The sequence below is a fragment of the Malus sylvestris genome, chromosome 16, assembly GCF_916048215.2.
Source record: "Malus sylvestris chromosome 16, drMalSylv7.2, whole genome shotgun sequence".
Lineage (NCBI taxonomy): Eukaryota > Viridiplantae > Streptophyta > Magnoliopsida > Rosales > Rosaceae > Malus > Malus sylvestris.
The window spans coordinates 16,527,034-16,553,833 of NC_062275.1; the positions used below are offsets into that span (position 1 = coordinate 16,527,034).

Consider the following 26,800-nt stretch of genomic DNA (forward strand, 5'->3'; position numbering starts at 1 on the left):
AATCACATGGTCTTTATAGATTTGGAAAAAGCATATGATAGGGTCCCAAGAGACATTCTTTGGAGGATTTTGGAGAAGAAAGGAGTACGAGTAGCATATATCCAAGCTATACAGGATATGTATGAAGGAGCAAAGACTGCCGTAAGAACTCATGAAGGACAAACCGAAAGCTTTCCCATAACTGTAGGATTACATCAAGGCTCATCCTTAAGTCCTTACCTTTTTACGTTGGTAATGGATGAGTTAACAGGACATATTCAAGATGATATTCCTTGGTGTATGCTTTTCGCAGACGATATAGTGTTGATAGATGAAACTCAGGAAGGGGTAAATGCAAAGCTTAACCTTTGGAGAGAAGTGTTGGAATCTAAAAGTCTTCGCCTAAGCTGATCAAAGACAGAATATATGGAGTGCAAGTTCAGTGCAAATGGAGGCCAAAACGAGTTAGGGGTGAGGATCGGAGATCAAGAAATACCAAAGAGCGACCGTTTTCGTTACCTAGGATCTATCTTGCAAAAAAACGGAGAATTAGATGGAGATCTCAACCATAGAATACAAGCTGGATGGATGAAGTGGAAGAGTGCATCCGGCGTGTTGTGTGACCGCCGTATGCCACTGAAGCTCAAGGGAAAATTTTATAGGATGGCAATAAGGCCGGCGATGCTGTATGGCACAGAATGTTGGGCGGTGAAGCATCAACACGTACACAAAATGGGTGTAGCGGAGATGAGGATGCTTCGTTGGATGTGTGGGCACACGAGAAAGGATAAGATTAGGAATGAGGATATCCGGGGTAAAGTAGGAGTAGCTGAAATTGAAGGAAAGATGAGAGAAAATCGGTTACGGTGGTTTGGACATGTGCAAAGAAGGCCTACTGACGCTCCGATTAGAAGATGCGACTATGGGACAGAGGTTCAGGGCCGAAGGGGTAGAGGAAGACCTAGGAAAACTTTGGAAGAGCCCCTAAGAAAAGACTTAGAGTACTTGGATCTAACGGAGGACATGACACAGGACAGAACACAATGGCGTTCTAAGATTCATATAGCCAATCCCACTCAGTGACTTGGATTTTCCAAGTCTCCAACCGAGAAGTTTTCCTCACTCGGGAAATTAAGGGAACACTACCTCAACCTACATGCTCCACTCACAAAGCTTCAACTTACAAGCTTCAACAAAAGAAAATTCAAAGAACTTAGCGAAGAAGGCTTTGGTGTATTTAACACAATACGTTGAAATGAAGGAAAGCTTATTTATTGATATCCCCGATAAGTTACAAATATGTACATATACTTGAGTCAAAATAAACAAACAAGAGGGAGCCTTCACAAAGGTTGCTTAGGAGAAGTCTCAGCAGTCGGTAGAGCCCCAGAAAGAGAAGGCACCGGAGGGGGATCATTCGGAGCCTCAGTATTGGATAGAACCCTAGAAGGAGGAGGCATCAGAGGTTGATCATTTGGAGCTTCATTACGCGGTACAGCCCCAGAAGACGAAGGCAATAAATGCCTTTGGAACAAACCCACAAATCTCTGATGATCAAGTAAAACCTGACCATCAAATTCCTTCATCTGGTCAAGCTTCATCTTCATGTTTGTAGCATAGTCATGTGCGAGCCGGTGCAACTGTTTATTCTCATGCTTGAGCCCTCTAATCTCCTGTTTGAGACTCATCACTTCAGCCGCCAATGATTCAACTTGGCGGGTTCGAGCAAATAGGCGTTGGGCCATATTAGACACAGAACCTGCACACTAAACACTGAGAGCCAGAGAATCCTTAACAGCCAACTCATCAGACCGTTTGGAAAGTAGTCTGTTATCTTTGGGAGTGAGAAGGTTCCTGGCCACTACCTCAGCGGTCATATCATTCTTCATCACGGAATCCCCAACGGTAAGAGGACCAGTAGGGGAGACGAAGGATGGGCGCCATATGTTGTCTGGAGAAGGCGGGGCTACCTCTTCAACAAGGTTCAAGTCAAAACGACGGTCGGAGGGGCCAGACATTTTCAAAGGTGTTGAAGAGAGAAGAGGTCGGACAAATCAAGATCTTAGAAGTGCAAGAATGGAGCTTCTACTGGTGGATATTCAAGTGTGCTTTGGAACTTAATGTCAGCCCCTATAAAAATCTGCACTCGACGAAGCTTCAGAAATCGAAGAGGCGCCTGCTCAGAAATCGAAGAGGCGTTTGCTTTCTCAAAAGCTGGGCTGCTCAAAGACCATGAATGCCGATCTCAGAAATCGAAGAGGCTTGCTTTCTCAAAAGCTGGGCTGCTCAGAGACCACGAGGGCCGATCTCAGAAATCGAAGAGGCACCTACTTTTCCAGCCTTGTCAGCACCTGTCACACGCACACTCAGCTTTGCGGAAATTATGGGCATTCTGTCAAAGATTTCTGGCGAAGTAGAAAGCACATGAATCGTACTGTTCAATCACCCACTTCCCACACGCAACAGTAGCTCATGGGTACCACAGATAACTTTGCCAAAGTTCTCTGACAAAGTTGAGACACGTGAAGCTTGCAGCTCCCACTACATCGCTCTGACCAAGAAGGGTAAAAGAATAGCAAAGAAACAACACTAACAAAGTTTAGACACATAAATTTTGAAGGTCTAGCTACCATATTATTACCCACAAGGGTACAGGAACAGTACCACTGCTGGATAATTGGAAAGTCCCTGTGTGTCAACCTCTGTGCTTCGTGGCAAGGTAGACTAGCAAACATGCCCAACCTTTACTCACATTCGAGAAAACACTCCCAACAAGATTGCTTGCTCCAAAATTGAAGAAGCACCGCCCTCCGAATCTCGAGAGCCAGACTCCCAACATGATTACTTTCTCAAAAATCGAAGAGAGGGTAAAGGAACAGTACCACTGCTGGATAATTGGAAAGTCCCTGTGTGTCAACCTCTGTGCTTCGTGGCAAGGTAAACTAGCAAACATGCCCAACCTTTACTCACATTCGAGAAAACATTCCCAACAAGATTGCTTGCTCCAAAATCGAAGAGGCACCGCCCTTCGAATCTCAAGAGCCAGACTTCCAACATGATTACTTTCTCAAAAATCGAAGAGACACCGCTCCCTGAATCTCGAGAGCCAGACCCCCAGCAGGATTGCTTTCTCAAAAATCGAAGAGGCATCGTTCTCCGAATCTCGAGAGCCAGATCCCCGACAGGAGTGCTTGTTCGAAAACCGAAGAGGCACCACTTTCCCAACTTCAAGAGCTGGATCTCCTTGGATAAAGCTTGTCTGTAATCTTCACACGCAACATCAGCTTTCCAGATACCATAGACCACTTTTTCAAAGTGCTCTGACAGAGTTAAAACATGTGAAGCTGGCAGCTCCCACTACCGTGCTATGACCAAGCAGGGTAAAGGAATAGCATTATTACTTGATGTTAGGGAGACTCCTATATATGTTGACCTCCATCCCCAACGGACAGGCAGACCTGCAAAAATGCTCAACCCTTCCTCTTATCTGAAAGGGCACTCCCAACGAAGCCTTTCGAAATATTCAGCTTTCTTTCCCCCCGATAATACCTCTGTAAACAAGCTATACTAGAGCAAGAATATCTCATATCATCAGGGTTAAAAGCAAGAGTATCCCATATCATGCTTTTTCCCTGTCTTTTCCTTTGGCCTTGTTCTTACCTGCAAGACAAGGAGAAAGAGAGCAATCAGTCAGCACTTGGAATCAAGCTTCCAACCAGGAACTGACTGCCTGGAACCCCTTACCTGATTACTTACCTGGCATTGCTCTCGAGTACTCATCTTCAACATCTTATGCTTCCAGGGAAGATACCGCATCTGCCTGAGGAACATATAGGGCAAGTGAGAAGGATACAAGGAAGCATGTGGAGACAAGCGTAACAGCACACGTGCCGATACATCCACTACTCTGTCAAAAGCAAAAGTATCTCATATCAGCAGGGTCGAACGTACTCTAGATTTGATGGACTTGTTTTGACCCTCAAATTCTTCAGTCGGCCTTATACTCTGGAGGAAACCAGAAAACCCTCCAGCCCAGTTCAAGAATAAGCCTGTGGAAAGTTACTTCTTCAAAAGCAAAAGTATTCCATATCATCTCTTCTCATTTTTCTTCTTTTTATCCTTCATGCTGCCTGCAAGATAGGGAGAATGTGAACAATCAGCCGGAGCTCTAATTGCTTACCTTGTATGTCACCTCTTTCAGCAGATCCCCTAGCTCGGCGACTTGGGGGACTCCTACTACATGGTTTGTATCGCGCTTGACCAAGCCTGAAAGTACAAGTAAGCTTCAAGTGAAATTGATACATTACCTTGTGCATCTCCACCAGTTACAGATACCACCCCTGGATGGAGGAAGAGTACTTCCAGAGAAGATGCCACATCTACCTATGAGACAGATAAGGCAAGTCAAGACGATACCACACTCCGGTACTTAAAAGTTTCGTGGTTAAGAGATCATTCTCCCACAATATTTCCTAATGTCATTTGTACTAAATCATTCACTTGTACTCACTAAAGGAGAGCTTGAACCTATGTACTTGTGTAAACCGTTCACAATTAATGAGAACTCCTCTATTCCGTGGATGTAGCCAATCTGGGTGAACCACGTACATCTTGTGTTTGCTTTCCTATCTCTATCCATCTATATACTTATCCACACTAATGACCGGAGCAATCTAGTGAAGATCACAAAAAGTGACCGTTTTCGCTACCTAAGATCTATCTTGCTAGAGAACGGAGAATTAGATGGAGATCTCAACCATAGAATACAAGCTGGATGGATGAAGTGTAAGAGTGCATCCGGCGTGTTGTGTGACCGTCGTAGGCCACTGAAGCTCAAGGGAAAATTTTATAGGATGGCAATAAGGCCAGCGATGTTGTATGGCACAGAATGTTGGGCGGTGAAGCATCAACACGTACACAAAATGGGTGTAGCGGAGATGAGGATGCTTCGTGGGATGTATGGGCACACGAGAAAGGATAAGATTGGGAATGAGGATATCCGAGGTAAAGTAGGAGTAGCCAAAATTGAAGGAAATATGAGAGAAAATCGGTTCCGGTGGTTTGGACATGTGCAAAGAAGGCCTACTGACGCTCCGGTTCGAAAATGTGACTACGGGACAGAGGTTCAGGGCCGAAGGGGTAGAGGAAGACCTAGGAAAACTTTGGAAGAGACCCTAAGAAAAGACTTGAGTACTTGGATCAAACGGAGGACATGACACAAAACCGAGCGCAATGGCGTTCTAGGATTCATATAGCCAACCCCACTTAGTGGGAAAAGGCTTTGTTGTTGTTGTTGTTGTTGTTGTTGTAACAAACTTACAAAGTTCAACCATCTTCTTCATTTGCCTTTATTTTTAATTAGTTATAGTCCTTACCCTAGCCTTTCCTCTTCTCAAACAGGTGGACTTGTGCAAATGACAGAATACTAAGGGCAAGTTCCTTGCCCTTGCCCTTGCCCTTGCCTTCCTAAAACGGGTGGAGTTGCTCTTACAGTAGAACCCTTAAATTCAAGATGTTGATGATGAGATCCGACAGGTTGTCTTGTGAACGGATTTGTGTGACTTTAATCTTCTAATGCTCTTGCTGTTGATGTTAGAATAAGAACTTCGACTCAATGTAATTAGTGTTGTCTCTTTTGATGTAACCCTTCTTGAGTTGTTCAATGTATGTTGCGTTATCTTCATAGATCATCATAGGACGTCAACGACAGGGTAAAGATTGTAGAAGCTTTGAATATGGCTCATAACTACTCTCAGCCAAAAATGTTCCCGAGTAACTTCGTGTAAGGCGAGTATTTTAGCATGGTTAGATGAAGTGGCAACTAAGGTCTGTTTAGTTGACCTCCAATATATTGCAGTGCCTCCAATGGTAAAGACATAACTCGTTTGAGGGCGTGCCTTATGTGGGTCAAATAAGTAACCTGCATCGGCATAACTAACAAGGCAAGAATCGACTCGAGAACTGAGAAGGGTTGTGACATCACTCGAAGATCCATAGGGATAGAACAAGCCCAGCTCCGTAGTACCCTTAAGGTAACGGAAGATGTCATTAACACCGGTTCAATGTCTGCATATCGATGTATTACTATATCTTGCCAAAAGATTAACCGAGAAGAAGATGTCAGCTCTAGTGCATTAACTTAAGTACAATAAAGTGCCTATTGCACTGAGTTAGGAACTTCAGGTTCCAAAATCTCTTCTTCATCCTCATTCAGATCGAATGGATCTCATTTTGCATGTAGCAATTGTACGACCATAGGAGTACTCGAAGGCTTAACTTTATCCTTATTAAAGCGGCTCAACATTTTTTGGGTATAGTTCGATTGATGTACTAAGATTTCATCCGAACAATGGTCTATCTTGAGACCGACATAGTATCGAGTCTTTCTTAGATATTTCATCTCAAATTCTAACTTCAGGTGCACGGTAGTTTTCTTGAGCTCTTCAGGAGTTCCAATGAGGTTCATGTTGTAAACATAAACTGCAACAATTGCAAAACTAGAATTTGACTTCTTAATAAACATGTAAGGGCATATTTTGTTGTTCACATATCCATGACTAGTCAAATACTCACTCAAATGATTATACCACATTCTTATGGATTGCTTCAAACTGTATAGTAAACGCCTCAGCCAAATTGAGAGCGTGTTACGCCAGTCAAAGTAGGTCATTCGAGAACTTTATATAAATTTTTGTATGAAGATCCCCATAGAGATATGCAGTTACTACATGACATAAGTTTCATACTCAGTTTTTCGAAAACTACTAAACTAATAAGGCAACGAAAAGTAATCACATCCATAACAGGTGAAAAGTTTCGTTATAGTCAATGTCAGGGTTATGAGAAGCCTTGCACAACAAAACAAGCTTTGTAATGCACAATTTCGTTCCTCTCGGTACGCTTCTGAACGAAAACCTACTTGTAGTCAACGAGCTTCACATGTGGAGGAGTAGGAGCTACATGTCCAAACACCTTACATTTTGCAAATGAAACGAGTTCGACTTCGATTGCTTGTTTCCAATTTGACCAATCAGTTCTACGTCGACATTCATCAACATAATAGGGTTGAATGTCATCGCACAACATAATCTCAATAGCTACTGCATATGTTAATGTATCGTTGATTATCATCTCATTTCTACACCAAACATCATCCAAGCTAGCATAATGAACCAAAATCTCTCAATTCTCGAGAGGTGGATTCGTCTTTTTAAGGAAGCTTCCATAATCTAGAATTTCCTCATGAGTTGGATAGAATGAATAGGCGATATTTGGATTCATAGTAGGCTCAGTGGCCTGTGTCGTGCGTTTCCTCTTTCGGGGGTAGAATCATTTGAACTAAGAGGTCTGCCACGTTTTTGTCTAGGGGCAGAGGATTGGTTAGCCGTTAATGTACGTGGACTAGTCCAAGTGAAGTCGCAGGCCTCTAGGTGGAAAGTCCGTTGTACATTAGGTACATCCATCTTTGCAAGCACATTTGCAGCTGGAATATGTGATCTTGTCACTCGCACTTGATCTATGAAAGCATCTGGCATACTCTAAGCTACAATACAAAGAACAATTATGCGTTGCACTTCAATTTCAAACTAAGCCGTGCGATGATCTAAATGAGACAAAGTGGGAGTCATCCATGATAATTCGCGTCATTCTTCAAGAATGGAAACGTTTTTATCTCCCCTTAATGACTGGAAGACTATCTCATAGAAGTGACAATCCGCGAAACGAGCGGTAAAAATATTGACTGCCAAAGGTTCTAAGTAACAAATAATTTGAAGGAGAATCATATCAGACATAGATTCCCACCATTCGCTAAGGCCGCATTTTTGTACGTAAAGGCGGCGAAATCGTTACATAGACCGCACAACAAAAAATGTACAGATGTGATATGTCGTGTTCGTATCTGGTAACCAACTGAAGGGCGCTATATGATTGGGTCGTAACAGGCATCAGGCGAACCAATATGACTGCGTGCAATATTGCATGGGCCCAAGCAACGATCGAGAGCTTAGTATATATGACCAATGATCGAGCAATCATTTCTAAGCACTTAATGAATGCCTTTGCCAGGCCGTTCTGGGTGTGAACATGCGATACATGATGTTCAACTTCAACCCCAACCAACATGCAATAGTCATCAAAAATTTTAGATATGATTTCTCTAACATTATCCAATCGAATAGATTTGATTGGATAATCAAGGTGGTGAACCTTGAGCTTGTTAACATGAGCCACCAGTATGGAAAAGATAGCATTTTGTGGACAACAAGCACACATGTGACCAACAAGTGGAAGCATCAATCAATACCATAAATATCTAAATGGTCTACAAGGAGGTTGAATTAGTCCACAAATGTCCCCTTGAATCCTTTGTAGAAAAGGAAAAGGATTCGAGCGAATCTTGTCATAAGAAGGCTTAATAACAAGTTTTCCCATGGAGCAGGTTTGACATGTGATTCCTTGAATTGAACCTAAAGTTTGGGTTAGTGGATACCCGTGTGAAGATTTGAGGATACGACGCATCGCTGTTCGTCCATGGTGTCCCAAACGATCATGCCAAAGTGTAATTTCTTATGCAATCCCTGAGGTAGGGTCGGCCACATAGTGGCTCTCTATAGGGTGTGTGGTTGTAGTATACAGACCACTTGGGATACGCTTCATCTTTTCTAAAATATGCTTCTAGCCATATTCATAGGAAGGGATGCATAAAAATTCAACTGGGTTTTCTACATAGCTTTCAGCATTGTAGTTATTGTCTAATTATTGTCTCAAATATCTTTAACGCTCAACAATGTTCTTCCGGAATGTGAAGAATAAAGTGCCTCTTGAATGGTCAAAATAGTGTCATTGGACAACATTATATGAGTCTTTTCGTATACTTTGATCAGGTTGATGGACTTGGGAGGGTTGTCAGGGGTGCATTCTTAGGTATGAAGTTAGTGACATAAATGCGTTGACGCAAAACGGTAAGCGTGGTTGCATTATCTGGTGGACAACTAACTTTCTCACTAGTCATACCCAGAATAAAATTAATTAAACTAGTCACATGCATAAAAGTTCAAAAACTTAAATCCATTCAATTAATTTTTTTTTTTTTTAGAAAAGTTTATGAACTTCAAGTTCATAGTGCCTGCAAACAAATGCATATATATACAAGTAGGCAATTAAACTCGAGGACCAAAAATATGAACCAAAGCCCAAAGGCCACATGTAGGTTGATTAGTTATGGTTGTGTGGCCCAAGCCCAAAAACTGGGTTGGTATAGGTACGGGAAGCATACCCAAGAACAGAGGCTCAAAATGAGCTCTGATCTGGTGCAGCGAGGAGCAGGCTAGGGCTGCAGGGCCTATACAGAGGTGTGATTTGGTGCTTCACAGTGTACGTTTACCCGGGGGACGCAATCTTGTGCATAACGATACATGGGAACACCACAACCATGCGAGGATGTAATAAGGTGCATCGCAGTGCAAATGCACCGAGTCACTAACTGCGGGCTGGGATATGGAGTGGTGCCATGTAGTGGGACACCATAGCCCAACGGGTTAATGTTATATAGGCCAAGCCAATACAATGGGCCATTGCAGGCAAGCCCAATAAAAGAAAAAAAAAACTTTTTTTTTTTCGTTTTACATTGTTAGGCCAAGGTCATGGGTTGGCCCAAGGGCCTTGGGTGTCCATGGAACATCCTAACCGCTATTGGGTTTATTCACCGAAGAAGATGATTGGTGCCATTGCTTCAGGCGATCATGTTTTGGGACAAAAACCTCGGGGGCGAGTTTGTGAATCAATGGGGACCATGAATATAAACAGAGATAGGGAAATCTCCACATTTCAACCAAAACCATAGAGTATTTAAACCGGAATTTCAAAAAATCCAATGAGATTCGAAAGAATCTTGGTCAAAAATTTGTCGAGGGATAATGACCCATGGGCAAGTTTTAACTGCATGCCAACCTGCAACGGTGGAGAGGCCATGGAAGGCGTCAGGGTTCTGGGTTTTAAACTTGGCGCCCTTGGCTCTGGCTTGTGGTTTCGCAGCATGACACAGCCACGTAGGCTGCAGTCCTAGTGTTAGTGGCTCGACGCGGTGCGGTTGGAAAGCAGCGGCTCGCAGTATGGTAGCGGCATGATGGGTTTCTTGGAATCCTAATTTTTAATTTTTTTTTTCAATTTCCAGATTATAGATTAATATAATTTCATGAATATTCAACATATAATTCAATGCTTGTACATGTATTTGATACAATTCATGGCAATATCAATTCACATAATTCAATAATTATGGATATAATGCATACACAATTTATGTAGAATCTAAAATTCGAAAAATGTAAAGTTGGGTCATGCATTATGGTGAATGTTTACACTATCAGAGCTGCAAAAATATCAACATAAAAACCGTTATTTTTGAAGAACCTGATTGCATGATGATATTGATAAATTGGTTTGATGCAGAAAACTTCCACGTCAAATTCCTAAACACAGCTGTAAGAGGATGTGTTATTCCCCCTATGCAGTGCCTTTATTTATAGTAATAAGGGAAGGAAGAATCCTTCTTCTCTAAGGAATACAAGTCCTGATAGGGAAGAATAACTAGTATCAAATCTAATTTAGGGTTTACACAGTCACACTTTAATACAATGTTTATAACAATTTAGCCTTTTCTAGATGGAATTCCAAACAAACCCTTAAAGTTATAATTTTTTTTTTTTTTATCAAAGGTAACATACATTACCAACAACAAACTTTACAACACAGAGGACCAAATTTTACAACAAAAAGGACCAAACACAAAATACACAAACAAACAACAATGGTCCGACCAAAAGTTAAGACCGAAACAAATGAAATCTCAAAACAGCCGGTTCCGCTGCATCCTCCGCCATAACCACCATTGCAATCACCAAAACAGCAGCCATGCATGTCTATCCACACAAATTCTTGCCCCTAATTAAGCCTCGCCTCATCGATACCAGCATCCAATCCCAAGCTTTACTCCTAGTACAGCTACATACAACTTCATTGGCCACTTCATCAACCTAATTGTTTACATCATTGTGAATCTAACTTTTGTCATTTTCTCTTTATAAATTGTTGAATAATATTGAGATACTTATTAGTGAATACTTTATATACTTATTTTTTTAAATTTGGCCGATGATATACTAACACATAATGTTTTATTGTTGTAAAATGATATTGCATATGTTATTTAATTTTTCTTCAACTTTGAAAATAAGAAACACATGTTATCTTTTAATTTTTCAACACTAAATTGTTGTCATATCTGTTAAACTTTCACAAAGGAGATCATACAGAGTTTCAGTTTGGCCTAAATGAAAAGAAAAGCTAATTAGTTAGCATAATACAACGCACCTATCATCAGATTTGGACATGAATAATCAATCAATTAATTAACCAGGCTGGTTAAGGCCAACTCATGCACACAAACAAATTTCCTTATTTAAATAAAAATCGACTTAATAAGCTCTGTATTATTACAAAGCATCACACATGAAAAATCCATGTGAGTAATATGCTCACAAAGGCCTCAGACAAAAAAATGCCAAACTATGTCTAAGTTGTTCCGTTTCCGACATCTCACACACTTTTTCCGAGTCTCTCTCTTCACTCCACGCATTTCGCTCTCTCTCTCTCTCATTCTAAAAACTCAATTACAAGCCTCTTCCTTTTTTTCTCTCTTTGCACTCCTCGATCATCGTCCAGATAAAGAGAGAAAGTTTTGTTAGGTTATTTTGATCGAGCAGGGTGGAGACGGCCTAGTACTTAATGCCATGGGATCCATCAACGGTGGACGTGTGATAACAACTTCATCATCATCTATCGTAGAAAGGTCCCATGAACATGATCGTTTGCGAGAAGGCGTGTCGATGGTTTTGTCACAATGGAATGGCCTAGAAATGGCCGTCCAGAACCAATGGGGTGGCTGGGACTCCACCCACAAGGCTCAACAACTCTCTGCCGATATTCTCTCTTGGTTCTCTCAATCTAAAGGTTCTTTCTTTTTATTCATTTTATCCGATGCATCACTTACGTATAACTTAAATCTTTATGGTTATTATCGCTGTAGAGTTAGATTGTCTGAGAATAGAATATTTCCACAATATACGTGTTAATGTGCAGCGCCACGGTACGTGGAAGATTTAGAAAATTTGCTCCACGAACGTATGCTTCTCTCTTTCAACACAGATATTGAGGATGGAAGCATCGAGGAGGTATATATGAATCATTTATATGTACTACAATACTACTATCTCATATGATTTGTAAATAATTACACTACTTAATTAGAATAGATAGGCTTTGATTAATGTTGAGATAGCATTACATAAGTAATATATGTTCCTGTATATGATCATGATCATCCGTAGGGATGTGATTTCCTTTTAATATTTCCATTTATATCTAACTAGACTCAAATCTTATCAAATAATATTAGGTACTCACTAATAAGTACCTTATATACTCACTTTTATTGTGACTCGATCAAAAAATGTCACGAGTTTCTTGTTTTTTAAAGTCCAAGAAAATTGGGTGCATTTTTGCTCACCACCCTTATTTTATTTATCATTGTTGTATGAATATAAATTTTGAGATTTATGTATATCTAGTACACATATTTTAAAATTTAAACTTATCTAACGTAATAAATAGGGTGGTGAGCATCACCATCACTTGAGAGTGGTGAGCAGAAATATTCATAAGAAAAATTAAATACCATGTCTATTATTTTTAAAACAGTAAAACATAAGTTAAACTTACGTTGGACTAAAATCAAAAGTAAGATATATAGAGCATTCACTAATAAATACTTAAGTATTATTATTATTTTAATTATCATTTTTTGGAATTAATTTGGTCTAGCAGGTGGCAGAACAATTGATGATTGTACATGACGAATACTTGCATGGAAACCATTAGGTCATCTCCAATGGAAATGTCAAATTATAACAATCAATTACAATTGATAGCTGATGTGGCAATCTGAAGTCTTATATCAAATTTTTTGTTTCTCCAATTAAATTGTCAAATATTATTTTCTTATAAATGTAGAGCTTTAAATTATATGAAAACTAATGAAAATAGCTTGAAAACTTTGAGTTTTAACGAAAATGAAAAAATAAAGGGTAAATTGAATAGTACCATAATTGACTTTTTAGTGTAAAAATGTGATTTTTCGTTAAAGTGAACAGTACCAAAAGATTTTTGTTAAAGTTCCCTTAAATTATTGTATTTATTTAAAAAAAATTATTGAAACAAATTTTTATTTGCTTAAATACTAGTGGAATAAGCGACCTACCATTAAAATTAATATAAAAAAATTGGGCGTTAGAGTCAAATTTGACTCTTAATCACAAAAGCATTAAAGTTCAGTTAACAAACTGCACACAAATAATGAATTATTAGCCATAATTAGCCTGCAAATAATCTATCGTCGTTATCATATGCTAGCAGCCTAGCACCACCCAAGGTATAAAATATCGATGATATCGGAAATATCAGTAGTCCAAAAACACGGAAATTTCTATGGAAATATCGGGATATTATCGATATCGATAAAAATTAAATAAAAACCACGGAAATTGTAAGAAAAACTTGGAAATTTTTATTGAAACTTTGCAGGATGTTTATTTAGTCAATTATCTATTAGTTTATCACAAAAAATTGGAAGAAAATGCATTGCATGATAGATATAACTGATTTAAGTTGATTATATAGCGAGCTGGCAAACATTGTGAGTGTAGAAAATATGTAGTAATTAATGAAAGAAGTTTAAACACACCATAATCATTTATATATAATGAATTAGTACAATATTTTACACTTTATACATTGCATGGTAAGATACATGTGTGACTTAGCAAGGTCTAAAATATCAATGATATCGGAAATATCGGTAGTCCAAAAACACGGAAATTTCGATGAAAATATCGGGATATTATAGATATTTTAGACCATGGCACCACCTCATGAGATCTCATGGTTAATTTAATCCTCACATGAATTTGTATTAAAAAAGATCTCACAAGGATGAAGGATCAATTTTTCAAGAAAAAATTGCACAAATGGCATCCCATAACTTTCCTCTTTACGGTTAACTACCCAAGCTTCATTTTCATTTCCCTTCTTTGGAATGCCTTGGGTTACCAAATTCTTTAACCTCATCTCTCTTTCCAATTTACTTGTTTTTTTATTTTTTGGTGAACATTTGTGTGGGGGATGCAACACGAGAACTTTTTAGAATGTCACACATTCTAATACTACTCTCGTCCAAAATCGTTTAACTTCGGAGTTCTGATAAGATCCGATGTATGTGAGTTGGTATGATCGCATTCCCAATTTACTTGTTTATTACCAGCTACTCAACGACAAGATGCACTAGATTTGGCCCAAAGTTTTGAATAACTAGGTGTGCAAATACCATCCAAACTAAAATTGTTTTTATTAGACGGCCCCAGTTTTTTCGTTAAAATTTAGTCAAAACATACCATATGCAACATTGAACCTTTTTCCTTGGGTATTTTTGCTACTTAAATGACCCCTAGATGATGACTTGGGTATACATTCAGTTGATTAATACTCGTAGGACATATCTTCGACTTTTAAAAAATTTTGATTTACATTAATCTTTAATGTATAAACCAACCAAAAGAATGAAAAAGGTAATTTCCCAAATACCGTTTTCCGGCGTTTTCAAACACGGGATCCAATCACCATCTCCTGCGAATGAGGACGATTGTTTAATTCTGCGAACCAGAAAGGACGATAGTATTCGCCGTGAGGAGGGCATTCAACTTCTGTGAGGTTATGAAGTTCCCTGTAAACACTGTGCTAGTATATTGATAAATTAACAGCTGCATATATTTACTTGAGGACATAGTAAAAGGGTGATTCTGCATCCACATATTACTTCAAATCCTTACTTTTTTCATCATTTTTATTTTACTGACCGGGAGTACAAAGTTACCGGATAACATATAGTGGAACCAATGGGCAAACATATCACACAATGCCGTAGCCATGCAACTCTTAGAAGAAGGTGACAAACAACAACCCAGTTTTCAATCTCCGACCGAGACATCACCGTTGTCCCACAATCAGGGAATACCTCAGCCAGGAAATCCGACATTATGCCAAATCCATACTAGCTGAGGCTCAGCCGATGATCATCAGGAAAATAAGAGACCTCGTCACAAAAGAAACATCAGAGAAGAACTAAGAAAAGCAGAGAGATGTTCATTTTATAACCATCGAGTAATTGCCTGGCTCTTGGTAATGGAATAAAGGCAGTACCTTCCATCAAAATTTCCAAAATTAGTTTTCACAAGCAGTTGAAATTGAATAAAAGAATCTCCAGAACTAAGGTCGACTAGCTAAACCCCGCTTAAGAGAACTACAGAACAATTCCAGCTAAACAACGGACATGGTTGAATTTTTAAGTTGAAAGAGTGAGTATAGACAACATGGGACATGAATAATGTTTCGATCTCTAGCTAAACGAATAATCTCTTCACAGGAAACACAAAAGGAGATTTGATTTTAAGTTTGCAACACTGTCTAGTTCGGTTACACAGCATTCATATAATACTAGGGGAAAGCAAATAGCCAAGTAAGAACAACTAAAGGAGAAGAAAAAAAGGACGAGCACAATGAACTACAAAAGCACACATATCTCATGACCATAATTTAGAATCAAAAATTCAATCGTACAACCAACATGATCAGCAGAAAAAAGGGAAGTGAGTTCCGTACTCCCCTTTTCGCACCTGCGCTCCTCTTGCATTAAATCAAACGAGAATCAAGGAACAGAAACAAGGAGAGCAGTGTCAAACGGAGAAAACGGGAGTGTGAAAATCACAACGGCGTAAAACCACATGCCAAAAAAATACCAATAAGAACACCATTGCATCATCGTCGCCAAAACCAACATTTCTTTCATTCAACAAGCAGCATATAACAACTAGTTCCACCAACAACAGCCTCAAAAGGGTTGCAAGCTAAATCCAATTTAATTGGAACAACTAAAATTATAGCCCAAGGAAGTAAAAAGGTTAAAAAAAAAACAGAGATAATTACTGTACAAGCACAAGGCGGTTACCCATACCTCCTCGGAAACCCCCGCCCCCATTCCCGTCGCCACCGCCCCAAACCTCTCCGCCACCATCACCACCGTCCGAATTCCCCAACCCCTCGGCCTTCGGCACCGTCACGATAAGCTCCCCGCCAACAAAAACCGCGCTGGCCAGCTCGGGCCGAGTCGATTCCGGCAGCCTAAACCTCCACATATCGAGTTCCAGCTCGTCCAACGTTAATTCCACCGACCCACTTTCCCGAACGACGATTTTGGTCACCCCGGGATGGATTTCGACGGTATGGGCCCTGACGTCGTCGCCGATATTATCGGCTTCGGCGACAAATCGGAAGCAATCGGGGTTCTCCTGGACCAGAACGTCGGCGTCGGATCGAAAGGGGAGCTCCAGGACCCGGCTGAAGACATGGGGGAGACGACGGAGCTTCTTGTGGTTCGGACCCAAAAGTGCCTGCGCTTCAGAAAGTGAGTTTCTTGAGCTGTATTGGACGGTGATGTTGCGCTTCCTGGGCATGGGGTGGACCTTCATGGTTTGGGCTGTTTCAGTGGCAGCTACGGCGGCGGCGGAGGCAGTGGTGGTGGTTGTGCAGAAGAAATAGAGGGATTGGCACAAGATTAATAGAAAGATGAAAGATGCCCTTCTTCTGGAAAAGGCAGTCCAACCTTGGGTGGGAATCAGAATCCTGATTGGGTGGTTGTTTTTACCAAAAGGACGAATCATAAAGGATTGGTGGGAAATTTGATTTGGGAATTTCTTGGGTTTTGCTTGGTGAGAAATACCCTAACCCTAGAAATTGGATAGAATTGAAATTGAATTGGATTGGATTGAATTGGATTTTCCCAATTTCTCCCTGATAATGAGAAAATGGGGATTGAAATTGCAAAAGGGTGTTATGGAAATCTCCCTTTCTGGGGAAGCAAAGTGGCTTCAGAGCCCATTGGAGGGGGTGCGAATCACAGCAAAATATATAAAAGCCATGATGGTTTCGGTTTCATCCTTGGAGTTTTACTATAATCCCAATTTTGGTCCTTTTTTTTTCAATTATTTTGGACCATTCAAACTATTTATAGCTTTTTTGGTGTGATATGACCAAAGTAAAAAAAAAAGAAAAAAAAACTATTCTTTCTGTAATTATATAATAATACAGATGCATAGGGTGTAATTTCTTAGTAATTGCAAGTCACCCTCTAAGCTCTTGACTCATGACCCAATTTGTGAAATCCTTTTGTTTGCATGTTTTCGTTTTATTATGTCACAACTTCGTAAACATGTTTGTTTGTTTGTTTGTTTTTTTCATAACTAACTTTGTGAACATGTTTTGGGATTTCTTATGATTTATTTTTAGTGAAGAACGAGTGATTTATGTGTACCAACATATCTTTGTGAGAAGAACAACAACTGGAAATGACTGATTGCTGTTATTTTCTAGATTGAGGAGCAAAAGGAGGAATCTGTTCAAGGAGGGAAAGTAACAAACATGCAGCCATTATAATGTGATTATGACATTCCGTGTTAATGCTCTAACTATCAGTCATTTATCTCCTTCCTTTTAAGTAAAAGAATCAAGAATGTTAACCACATGAGTTATATATTCTTTGCTACTACTTTTTTATTTATTAATATAACGATGGTGACACAATTTAAAAATAAAAATAAAAAATCATGATATTCAATATAATAATCTCCCATCATAATATTCAACCTAATATTTAACACAATTTCCACCATAATTTAACAATGTCATGACACAATTTTTAAAAAAGCACAAAGCTAGTAAAAACACAGATGATTTCCTAGTTAAAAGCTTTGAAATGACTTGTGTCATTTGACTATGATTAGGTACCGCTGACAATTAGTCTTATCCTTCAAGACACAGGATACCTCACGTTTCAAGTTTCGACAAAAAGAAAAAAACAACAATCTCCCATCATTATCTTTTTTTGTTCAAGCTCGTAGATAAGATCTCTAATTCCTCACTCCAAATCCTAAACCTAGGATCTATTATAATTTATAACAACAACAATACAATATATAATTGAGAAAACAAAATTGACAAAAAACAAGTGATTCCATATATCATGCAATCTTCTTATTTATAAGACAAGGAAGAAAGGGACATTCCCTCTCCAATATTCGTTGGCAACTTCTTAGAAGTTACCTTCCCTCCTCCACCCTTGTCTAATATGGCTTTATACAAATTTAAAATCGAACAACTTTGCATGAGCTCTTTTATCAAAGAAATTAGAAAATACAAGACATTTTAGATATGTGCATATTCTATGTAATTATATAAGGGTGTATATTTGTTCATCGACTTAAAGCGGTTTTGAGCATCGCCACTGCAATAATTGTCGTTAGATAAATATGGTTTAATTAATCTACTAAACAATTCTCGAAATTTAAACTCAATTAAAAGATGAGGTGGTGAGCAAAACCATTCGCATTGTATAAAGACAGAATGAAGGTTCCTCGACCCTTCGCAGAAGAGGTGGCCGACTAAAACAAAACAATCTTAATTTATCGTCCCTATAAAGTTTTGGACCATATGCAGACGGAGACATGGTGCTCGGTGACAAACAAAACCACCATTGGCTATTGAAACTCTAAACCAGCACGCATAGATTTGTTTTTATCTTTGAAATTACTCCAGAGATTGGAGAGTATTTTTGGGGACATTTGTTGACTAAAAAATTCAAGATCTTCTTACCAGCAATCCACTTAAAGATGGTGGATGCACAAAACATTTCTCCTTGACTATGCGTTGTGTGATCTTGTGGCGCTTCTTTCGCTTGTGAATAAAACGTCTTTCCAACCAAATGATAAAACTAACCACGTATTTTAATATCGCTTGTACTAAAAGAAAAAAAACTCGCCACTTATTATTGTTGTTCAAGTGCATAAGGAGCCCAAATGGAACTTAACTAATGATTCATCGATAATTAAACAGCGGTGAAAAGTAGATCACAGTAAACTTGCCTGAGACTGTTGTAAATTCAGACAGATACGCTCTCTTCCTGGAGAAGTTTGACAAACACAAAACAACTGTAAGAGCAATTAAGCTCTCACCTTTCACCCTTCATCTTCTCCGATGCTCAACCACGTTAAACTTACTGTTACATGTGTTGCATTTTTGGTACTTCTTCCTCATGGTGCATACGACGCCTACGGTGAGATCTTCTATGTTTATGAGTATGTACTTTTGGGGGACTGTCAGTGCTAGAGGTACTCGGAAGAAGAATCTCCTCACTTGTTGCATTACCAAACACGCAATCAAAAGGGTCGACCATTGAATCAACATTAGTGTTCATCTACAAAAAGAGATGGCGTCAGAATGGAAGAGTTGCCATGAAAGTATAGAGTAACGTCCTCATCATTATTAAGGTATCTACATAGACAACGCGTAAGAGCGAGAATCCTGTCAGGAGGTGCAGAGTACAAATGATCCCCTACAATAGTACTATTCACTGTTGATTTCATCATGTAACTTTTCTCAAGACAAGCCTGCAAAAAAGATCTAAATCTATATCACCTAAGAAGTTAGGTTTGATACCGGTATAGGCACAGGGCATGATACTTTCTTTGGCATGCAAATTTGATCTGGGTAGGATAGGTTTTCTGTACCATATTCACATGCATTTGGTGGGTATAATGTTCAACTATATGAACAGTAAAGTTTATAATTTACAAACTATTTTACGTAGACATTTCTCAACAGTGACAGGTTTCTGCTATATCTAAATTCCAAAATCTTCTTCTGCACTACTATGGCTACTTATAAAACTGGGATGGTGCTATCCACACACCCATTTTTACCTCTCACACACCCCTCTCAATTTCTTGCCGTCGGATCAAAAGAATTGAAGAAGATAAAGGTCGTACCCAGTGCACAAGGCTCCCGCTTTACGCAAGGTCTGGGAGAGGTGAATGTCGGCTAGCCTTACCCCCATTTATGGAGAGGCTGCTCCCAAGTCTCGAACCCGAGACCTACCGCTCATGGGCGAAGGCACTTGCCATCGCACCAAGTGCGACCTCTAAAAGAATTGAAGAAGATCAATGGACAAAAATTAACAAGGGTGTATAGGAGGTAAAAATGGGTGTGTGAATAGCACTACCCTAAAACTTAACTCATCAGTAATTTAATGCAACCATTTCTAAGAAAAGAAATTACTAGATAAGCATTCTTACAGGAACTTGTTTAGGAGCAAAACGTTTTATGTCAGAGTCATTCTGGGTGTTCCGGGAATCACTGTCAGAAGCACTCTGATGGTCACCATGGGAAGCCTGTTCTGAACCACCTTGAGAATCACTGTAATCTGTTCTTCGACCATGGGTAATGTTATCACTAAAATAATTCCGATAACGCCACCTCAGTGTTGGCTGATCTGAGTTCGCATCATCAAAAACTTTCTCAGAGTAGAACTGTTTAGAGATAAGCCGCATCATAGAAGGATCATTCTGATACTTTTTCACCATTCTGTTATTTGAATCACAGTTCATAGTTCAATAATTCAAGAATTCCAATTAAAGTTAGTTGAATAGCAGATATTGGTCATATATTAAAGTGCATTTATTTTTCCTGGATAAATAGATGTACAGTACGTGTCCCATATATATTCAGATAATTACATACAAAATCCAACCATCCAAGTAAACAAGGGCATGCCAGAGATGTGAAGAAAGGGCAGACACTAGTCATATACAGAAGTGAAGTTTTCATGAATGGATAAATGTACTCTGACATCTGACTTCAATTCGATAAGTGTAAGAAAGATAATGAACTTTTTTTTTGTCGGACGAAAGACAATGAACCTAAAATTTTCAAATTAATAACTCCTAATTACAACTCATGAAGAATAGATCCACACCAAGATGGCTAAAGATCTTTGGATATCTGACATCAGCAACCATGGGCAGCTAACTTGTTTTATTCATGCATACCAGAAGAAAATCAGTGTTTCTAGAAAATTGCAGAGTGAATTCATCAAAAATCGTAAAAAGAAGTAAGGTGACATACATAGTTGCTAACTCTGCCTGCAAACGACTTCCATCCTGAGAAAGAATATGGTCAACACATGAGTTTAAAGACCTCGAGAAGCTCCATAGTCCAAATATAGCAGCAGCTCCTGCAGAAGCATAAAACTTGTTCATAGGAGAATTTGATAGGTAGCTATGATTCGTATATATATATATATATATATATATATATATATATATATAGAGAGAGAGAGAGAGAGAGAGAGAGAGAGAGAGAGAGAGAGAGAGAGTTTAACTCACCTCCTGAAAGGTTAAGTCGAACAAACTTATTTAGCTTCTTTGATGCTGGATAAAAACATTGAGATTGTTAAAAGAATGAAACATATATAATAACCATCCAAACTTACAATAAACAAAACTTGAATCGTTATTGGACCCCAAAAGAAGAACCTCTAAATGTAAATTAAATGGAACAAAAAAATTAAGATAACTGTTTATTAAAGAATCCTACAACTTTTCACCAGCTTACTCACTCGAATGATTATAAATGAGTATAAAAGTGATTTGCATACGGTAAATATTCATAAAAGCTCCAGGAAACGTGTAAGATTACAATTCTGTGAATCATATAATATCAATTGCACAGCTGATATCCTTTCCCTTGCACTGTTTCAAAAAGTGCATAATTAAGAAAAGAAGAAAAAAGAACAGGACAGAAAAATGTATTAACTTTAATGCTATGGATTGTTATTTTCCAAGCAGCGAAAGCCAACATATTTGTACAGTGTACGCAGTACATATCCTTTTTCATTTGAACATACGTGCGGCAATCTGTAAACGCCTCATGATAACCACCTTAAAACCATGGAACAATGAAAACTCGAAATACCAGAGAACCAATGTTTCTCTATCCAAAACCAATCCACATTGTTGTAACTGAAAATGACCCAATGTAAATTCTCAATCCAAATAATGCGGCAATCTGTAAACGCCTCATGATAACCACCTTAAAACCATGGAACAATGAAAACTCGAAATACCAGAGAACCAATGTTTCTCTATCCAAAACCAATCCACATTGTTGTAACTGAAAATGACCCAATGCAAACTCTCAATCCAAATAATGCAGCAATCTGTAAACGCGCCTCATGATAACCACCTTAAAACCATGGAACAATGAAAACTCGAAATACCAGAGAACCAATGTTTCTCTATCCAAAACCAATCCACATTGTTGTAACTGAAAATGACCCAATGTAAACTCTCAATCCAAATAATGAGAAACCCACGTTTCTCTATCCGAAACCAATACAAACTCTCGTCACATAAAATCACCAAATCAAAAGTGGGGTTTGCAGCTTTTACTGAATGTGAATCCGAAATGTGTGTTGAATTGGTTAATATCAAAAAAGCCTTGACTGTACCATTATCACTATCATACAATTGAAAATTAAAAAGTGGGGGTTTGCAGCTTTTGCCGAATGTGAATCCAAAATGTGTGTGGAATTGGATAAAGTATCGAAAAAGTCTTGACGGTACCATTATCAATATCATACAATTGAAAATTCCGACCTCCCAATGAATTGAAATATACAGAAACACATAGTTGGAAGATAAAAATTCACAAAAAAAAATTAAAAAATTAAAAGAAAAAGACAAGAAAATTGACAAATTAGATAGAGACAGACCTGTCCAGGCAACAGTAGCAGCAGCAAGACCTCCGAACGTAAACTCCCTGACAGCTTTGGACTTGCACGTAAAAAGAAGCTTAATTTCTTCAGGCGTCAATTTGACCTGCAACACACATTTGGTGCAGCAAGTTAGCAATTGATGTAATTTTGGGTACCATTTCGGTAATCCTGAATTGGGATTAGGGTTTCGAGGATTTTGGCACCTGAAATTTGCGAGATTTGTGAAATGGGAGTGAAAATTTTTACCTGTTTGTACCTGAGATGTTGCTCCAGCTCGAACAAAGCTTCTCCCATTTTGCTGTATTGGGCTTTCAGATCAAGAAGTTTCCTCCTTTATATACGGAAGTGTGATTGGCCCTTTAAAAATATAATTCTACCCCTTATATTTTTCTTTTTAAATATAGAAAGTTTAAAGGGTAGTATGAGAATTTTAAAGTGCCAATAACAATTTCTTATATCTCTACTAATTAATAAAACACTCATTCTTGACCAAAACTCTATGAAATTACCAGTTTAACCCTCTAATTGATACATAACATAAATAAGAAATATGGAATAGAAATGTAATTTCACACAATCAAATTTTGTTGTGTTTTTTTGTTTTTCAAAACATCACCTAATCCTAACCTATCTCTAATTTTAAACTAAAAAACCTTCCGATCCCCACATTCTCTATCATTCTCTTCCTCTCTCATTCTATTTCAAAAACAAAAATAAAAAAATTTCTCGCACACTTTATGTGTGAGCATATGCTAGTGTATGTATATATATATATATATATATACAGGCATCGGATTTATAAAGACACACATGAATAGAAATGACCTGGTAGTCGTATGATTAATTTTTTTTCACAATTTGCAGTAATGGGGTCTGTAGTTTATTTAGATTTCACTTTTGTTCAATATAGTTTTTGTTTTACATTTTAACTACTTACATATAAAATGGGATTCTCTTGCAACACTATGATCACACCATTTTTTTACATTTACCAATAACTAAATAAATTGAAAAACCATCACTCCCCGCTTCATTTTTTTTACATGTTATCCATCATCAAAAATTTTGTACCATTTAATTGTTATAAACTTTGAGAAGTAGCTTTGTTTCTCAAAACATAGTTTTCTTGAGCCAAAACTACACCCAAACATCACTGCATTGGCACGAAAACTAAAATTTTCTGTGACTAGGAAGCGTTTATTCAACGGATTAGACTAACGGTGTTAACTGAATGCTATTGTGTTGAAAATGAAAAACAAATAAGCTACATGATCTAGAGTTAAAATTCGAGCGAATACAGGGATGTTAATGCAATTTCCCTGTATTTAATTTTAACAGAGAAGTACCTCTGCGGCTGTTTTTCCCTCCATTTCTTGCATCCCCACCTCCAAACCCAGAACTTTCAACAAATTTCAATGGCGAAGAAGTCCTGAGAAGTGAGAAACCACTCAAACCAACCATTTCCCTTCACTTTCTCACCTCCCAAACACAATGTCCAGCCTTCCCCACACCACCCTAGCCCTCCCTCCCCACCCGAACCCGTACCCTAACACACCCGCAACCCTCTCCACCGCCGTATCCTCCGCCAGAAGCCTCACCCACCTCAGACAAGTCCACGCTCAAATCCTAAAATCCAACCTCGACCGCCCCGACTCCCTCCTTTTCAATCTCCTCCTCTCCTCCTGCACCCTCTCGCCGAGCCTCCACTACCCTCTTTCCATCTTCAACCAAATCCCCAAACCCCAAATCCATTTGTGCAACAAGCTCTTGCGCGAGTTCTCACGACGCGCTGAGCCCGATAAGGCCCTTTTGGTGTATGAGAGGATGAGGAGGGAGGATGTGGGGGTGGACAGGTTCAGCATTCCGCCGCTGCTGAAGGCGGTGGCCAGAGCTTCGGCTTTGAGTGAAGGGATGGAGATTCACGGTGTAGCTTGGAAGTTGGGTTTTCATTCGGACCCGTTTGTGGAGACCGGGTTGGTCAGAATGTATGCCGCTTGTGGGAGGATCATGGATGCACGGTTGGTGTTTGATAAAATGTCTCGCAGAGATGTGGTTGCGTGGAGTATTATGATTAACGGGTATGATTTGGTCTGATGTTTTCAAGTTAAATAATGTGATTATCTTATTAATGGTTTTGAGAATCCCAAGAATTATGGCTTTAATTTACTCGGGAAAACAATTTTTTTGAAGGATTTTCAGCTGTATATTATTACAACAATTTGTTAAAATTGTAACCCGGGAAATTTCGCAAACAGGTACTGTCAGAGTGGCCATTTCGACACCGCATTCCGCCTGTTTGAAGAGATGAAGAACTCTAATGCGGAGCCAGATCCAGATGAGATGATACTTTCTGCCATTCTTTCAGCTTGTGGTCATGCTGGAAAGTTGGCTTATGGGAAAGCAATCCATGACTTCATTATGGAGAATGATATTGTGGTTGACTCTCATTTACGGAGCGCACTTATCGCCATGTATGCAGGTAGTGGCTCTATGGACTTGGCTCAGCAGTTGTTTGACAAGACATCACAAAAAAATTTCGTAGTTGCAACCGCAATGGTTTCTGGGTATTCAAAACTGGGACGGGTTGAAGATGCGCGTTTGATTTTTGACCAAATTGTTGAGAAGGACCTGGTCTGCTGGAGCGCCATGATATCTGGTTATGCAGAAAGTGATCGACCTCAAGAGGCTCTTAGATTGTTTGCTGAAATGGAAGCTTCGGGGTTAAGACCTGATCCAGTGACCATGTTGAGTGTCGTTTCAGCTTGCGGTCATCTTGGTGCACTGGATCAAGCTAAGTGGGTTCATTTATATGTTGACAAGAATGGATTTGGCAGAGTTTTGTCTGTCAACAATGCGCTGATTGATATGTATGCCAAATGCGGGAACCTGGAAAAAGCAACAGAGGTGTTTGACAACATGAGAAGAAGAAATGTGATATCTTGGACCACTATGATTAGCGCCTTTGCGATACATGGGGAGGCTAGTAATGCACTAAACTTCTTCAATCAAATGAAAGATGAAAACTTTGAGCCGAATGGGGTTACATTTGTGGGTGTGCTTTATGCTTGTAGCCATGCGGGGTTAGTTGAGGAGGGTAGAAGAGTCTTTGAATCGATGATCGATGAATACAACATCACTCCGAAACATGAGCACTATGGATGCATGGTTGACCTCTTTGGTCGTGCCGGTCTTTTGAGAGAAGCTCTTGAGGTTATAGAGGCAATGCCCTTTGCACCGAATGTTGTCATTTGGAGTTCTTTGATGGCTGCTTGTCAGATTCATGGTGAGACTGAATTAGGAGAATATGCTGCAAGACAGCTTCTTGAGCTGGAACCAGACCATGATGGAGCCCTTGTGTCATTATCAAACATTTACGCAAAACAAGGAAGATGGGAAGATGTTGGCATTGTGAGGAAAACAATGAAAAGCAGTGGTATATCTAAGGAGAGGGGGTATAGCAGGATAGAACTAAACAACAAGGTACACGAGTTTTTAATGGCGGATAGAAGTCATAAACAAGCAGATCAGATCTATGAAAAATTAGACGAGGTAGTTAGTGAGGTGAAGTTGGTTGGTTATACTCCCAACACGAGTTGCGTTTTGTTTGATTTAGAAGAGGAAGAAAAGAAGGAAGCGATTCTCTTGCACAGTGAGAAGTTGGCTCTTTCTTACGGTTTGATAAGTAAGAAGCAAGGTTCAAGCATTCACATAGTTAAGAATCTCCGAATTTGCGAAGACTGCCATACTTTCATGAAGTTGGCTTCAAAGGTGTATGAGAGAGAGATTATTGTCAGAGATAGGACTAGGTTTCATCACTACAAACATGGTTTATGCTCTTGTAAAGACTATTGGTAACTGTATTCTGTCTGAGATTAAATATCATTGTACAACTATTTATTAAAATGTGAATACGAAATTATTCGCTTAAACAAATCATGTGTGGCCTCTAATATTTACAGACACTTCCCGGGAATTGTATTTTCTGGAAATTTGCAGGTCGAACGGAGAAAAACTCAAATGCAGTATTTCAAGAGGAAGGACGTAGTA

At 39.1% G+C, this 26,800-nt stretch overlaps 4 protein-coding genes and 1 pseudogene across 4 annotated transcripts; 2 read left to right on the top strand and 3 right to left on the bottom strand.

Moving 5' to 3' along the window:
- The first annotated feature begins 11,570 nt into the window (after positions 1–11,570).
- Positions 11,571–13,078, top strand: LOC126606206 (uncharacterized). Its single transcript, XM_050273561.1, has 3 exons — positions 11,571–11,991; positions 12,121–12,212; positions 12,865–13,078. Exons 1-3 carry the CDS (start codon positions 11,772–11,774, stop codon positions 12,916–12,918), a joined length of 366 nt encoding a protein of 121 aa, XP_050129518.1. The 5' UTR covers positions 11,571–11,771; the 3' UTR covers positions 12,919–13,078.
- Positions 13,079–14,214: 1,136 nt separating this feature from the next.
- On the bottom strand, positions 14,215–14,333 carry LOC126609423 (5S ribosomal RNA; annotated as a pseudogene).
- Positions 14,334–15,906: 1,573 nt separating this feature from the next.
- LOC126606203 (uncharacterized) lies at positions 15,907–17,102 on the bottom strand. Its single transcript, XM_050273560.1, has one exon. The coding sequence runs from the start codon at positions 16,806–16,808 to the stop codon at positions 16,071–16,073; it is 738 nt and encodes a 245-aa protein (XP_050129517.1). The 5' UTR covers positions 16,809–17,102; the 3' UTR covers positions 15,907–16,070.
- Positions 17,103–18,942: 1,840 nt separating this feature from the next.
- LOC126606202 (uncharacterized) lies at positions 18,943–23,148 on the bottom strand. The gene is made up of 6 exons (XM_050273559.1): positions 23,000–23,148; positions 22,751–22,856; positions 21,363–21,407; positions 21,103–21,211; positions 20,274–20,562; positions 18,943–19,396 (listed from the first exon to the last, which is right to left on the bottom strand). Exons 1-6 carry the CDS (start codon positions 23,045–23,047, stop codon positions 19,202–19,204), a joined length of 792 nt encoding a protein of 263 aa, XP_050129516.1. The 5' UTR covers positions 23,048–23,148; the 3' UTR covers positions 18,943–19,201.
- Positions 23,149–24,088: 940 nt separating this feature from the next.
- Positions 24,089–26,686, top strand: LOC126606197 (pentatricopeptide repeat-containing protein At4g14820). Its single transcript, XM_050273553.1, has 2 exons — positions 24,089–24,831; positions 25,009–26,686. The coding sequence occupies exons 1-2, from the start codon at positions 24,245–24,247 to the stop codon at positions 26,606–26,608; spliced, it is 2,187 nt and encodes a 728-aa protein (XP_050129510.1). The 5' UTR covers positions 24,089–24,244; the 3' UTR covers positions 26,609–26,686.
- Positions 26,687–26,800: the final 114 nt, after the last annotated feature.

What these genes read in the sequence shown, in the direction of transcription:
- LOC126606206 (XM_050273561.1), top strand. Translation starts at nt 11,772, where the DNA reads ATGGGATCCATCAACGGTGGACGTGTGATAACAACTTCATCATCATCT. An exon ending in TTGGTTCTCTCAATCTAAAG is followed by an intron (nt 11,992 to 12,120) that starts GTTCTTTCTTTT and finishes GTTAATGTGCAG; the next exon opens with CGCCACGGTACGTGGAAGAT. An exon ending in AGGATGGAAGCATCGAGGAG is followed by an intron (nt 12,213 to 12,864) that starts GTATATATGAAT and finishes TTGGTCTAGCAG; the next exon opens with GTGGCAGAACAATTGATGAT.
- LOC126606203 (XM_050273560.1), bottom strand. Translation starts at nt 16,808, where the DNA reads ATGATTCGTCCTTTTGGTAAAAACAACCACCCAATCAGGATTCTGATT.
- LOC126606202 (XM_050273559.1), bottom strand. Translation starts at nt 23,047, where the DNA reads ATGGGAGAAGCTTTGTTCGAGCTGGAGCAACATCTCAGGTACAAACAG. An exon ending in TGCTACTGTTGCCTGGACAG is followed by an intron (nt 21,408 to 22,750) that starts GTCTGTCTCTAT and finishes GTTTTTATCCAG; the next exon opens with CATCAAAGAAGCTAAATAAG. An exon ending in CAGGCAGAGTTAGCAACTAT is followed by an intron (nt 20,563 to 21,102) that starts GTATGTCACCTT and finishes TTCAAATAACAG; the next exon opens with AATGGTGAAAAAGTATCAGA.
- LOC126606197 (XM_050273553.1), top strand. Translation starts at nt 24,245, where the DNA reads ATGTCCAGCCTTCCCCACACCACCCTAGCCCTCCCTCCCCACCCGAAC. An exon ending in TGGAGTATTATGATTAACGG is followed by an intron (nt 24,832 to 25,008) that starts GTATGATTTGGT and finishes TTTCGCAAACAG; the next exon opens with GTACTGTCAGAGTGGCCATT.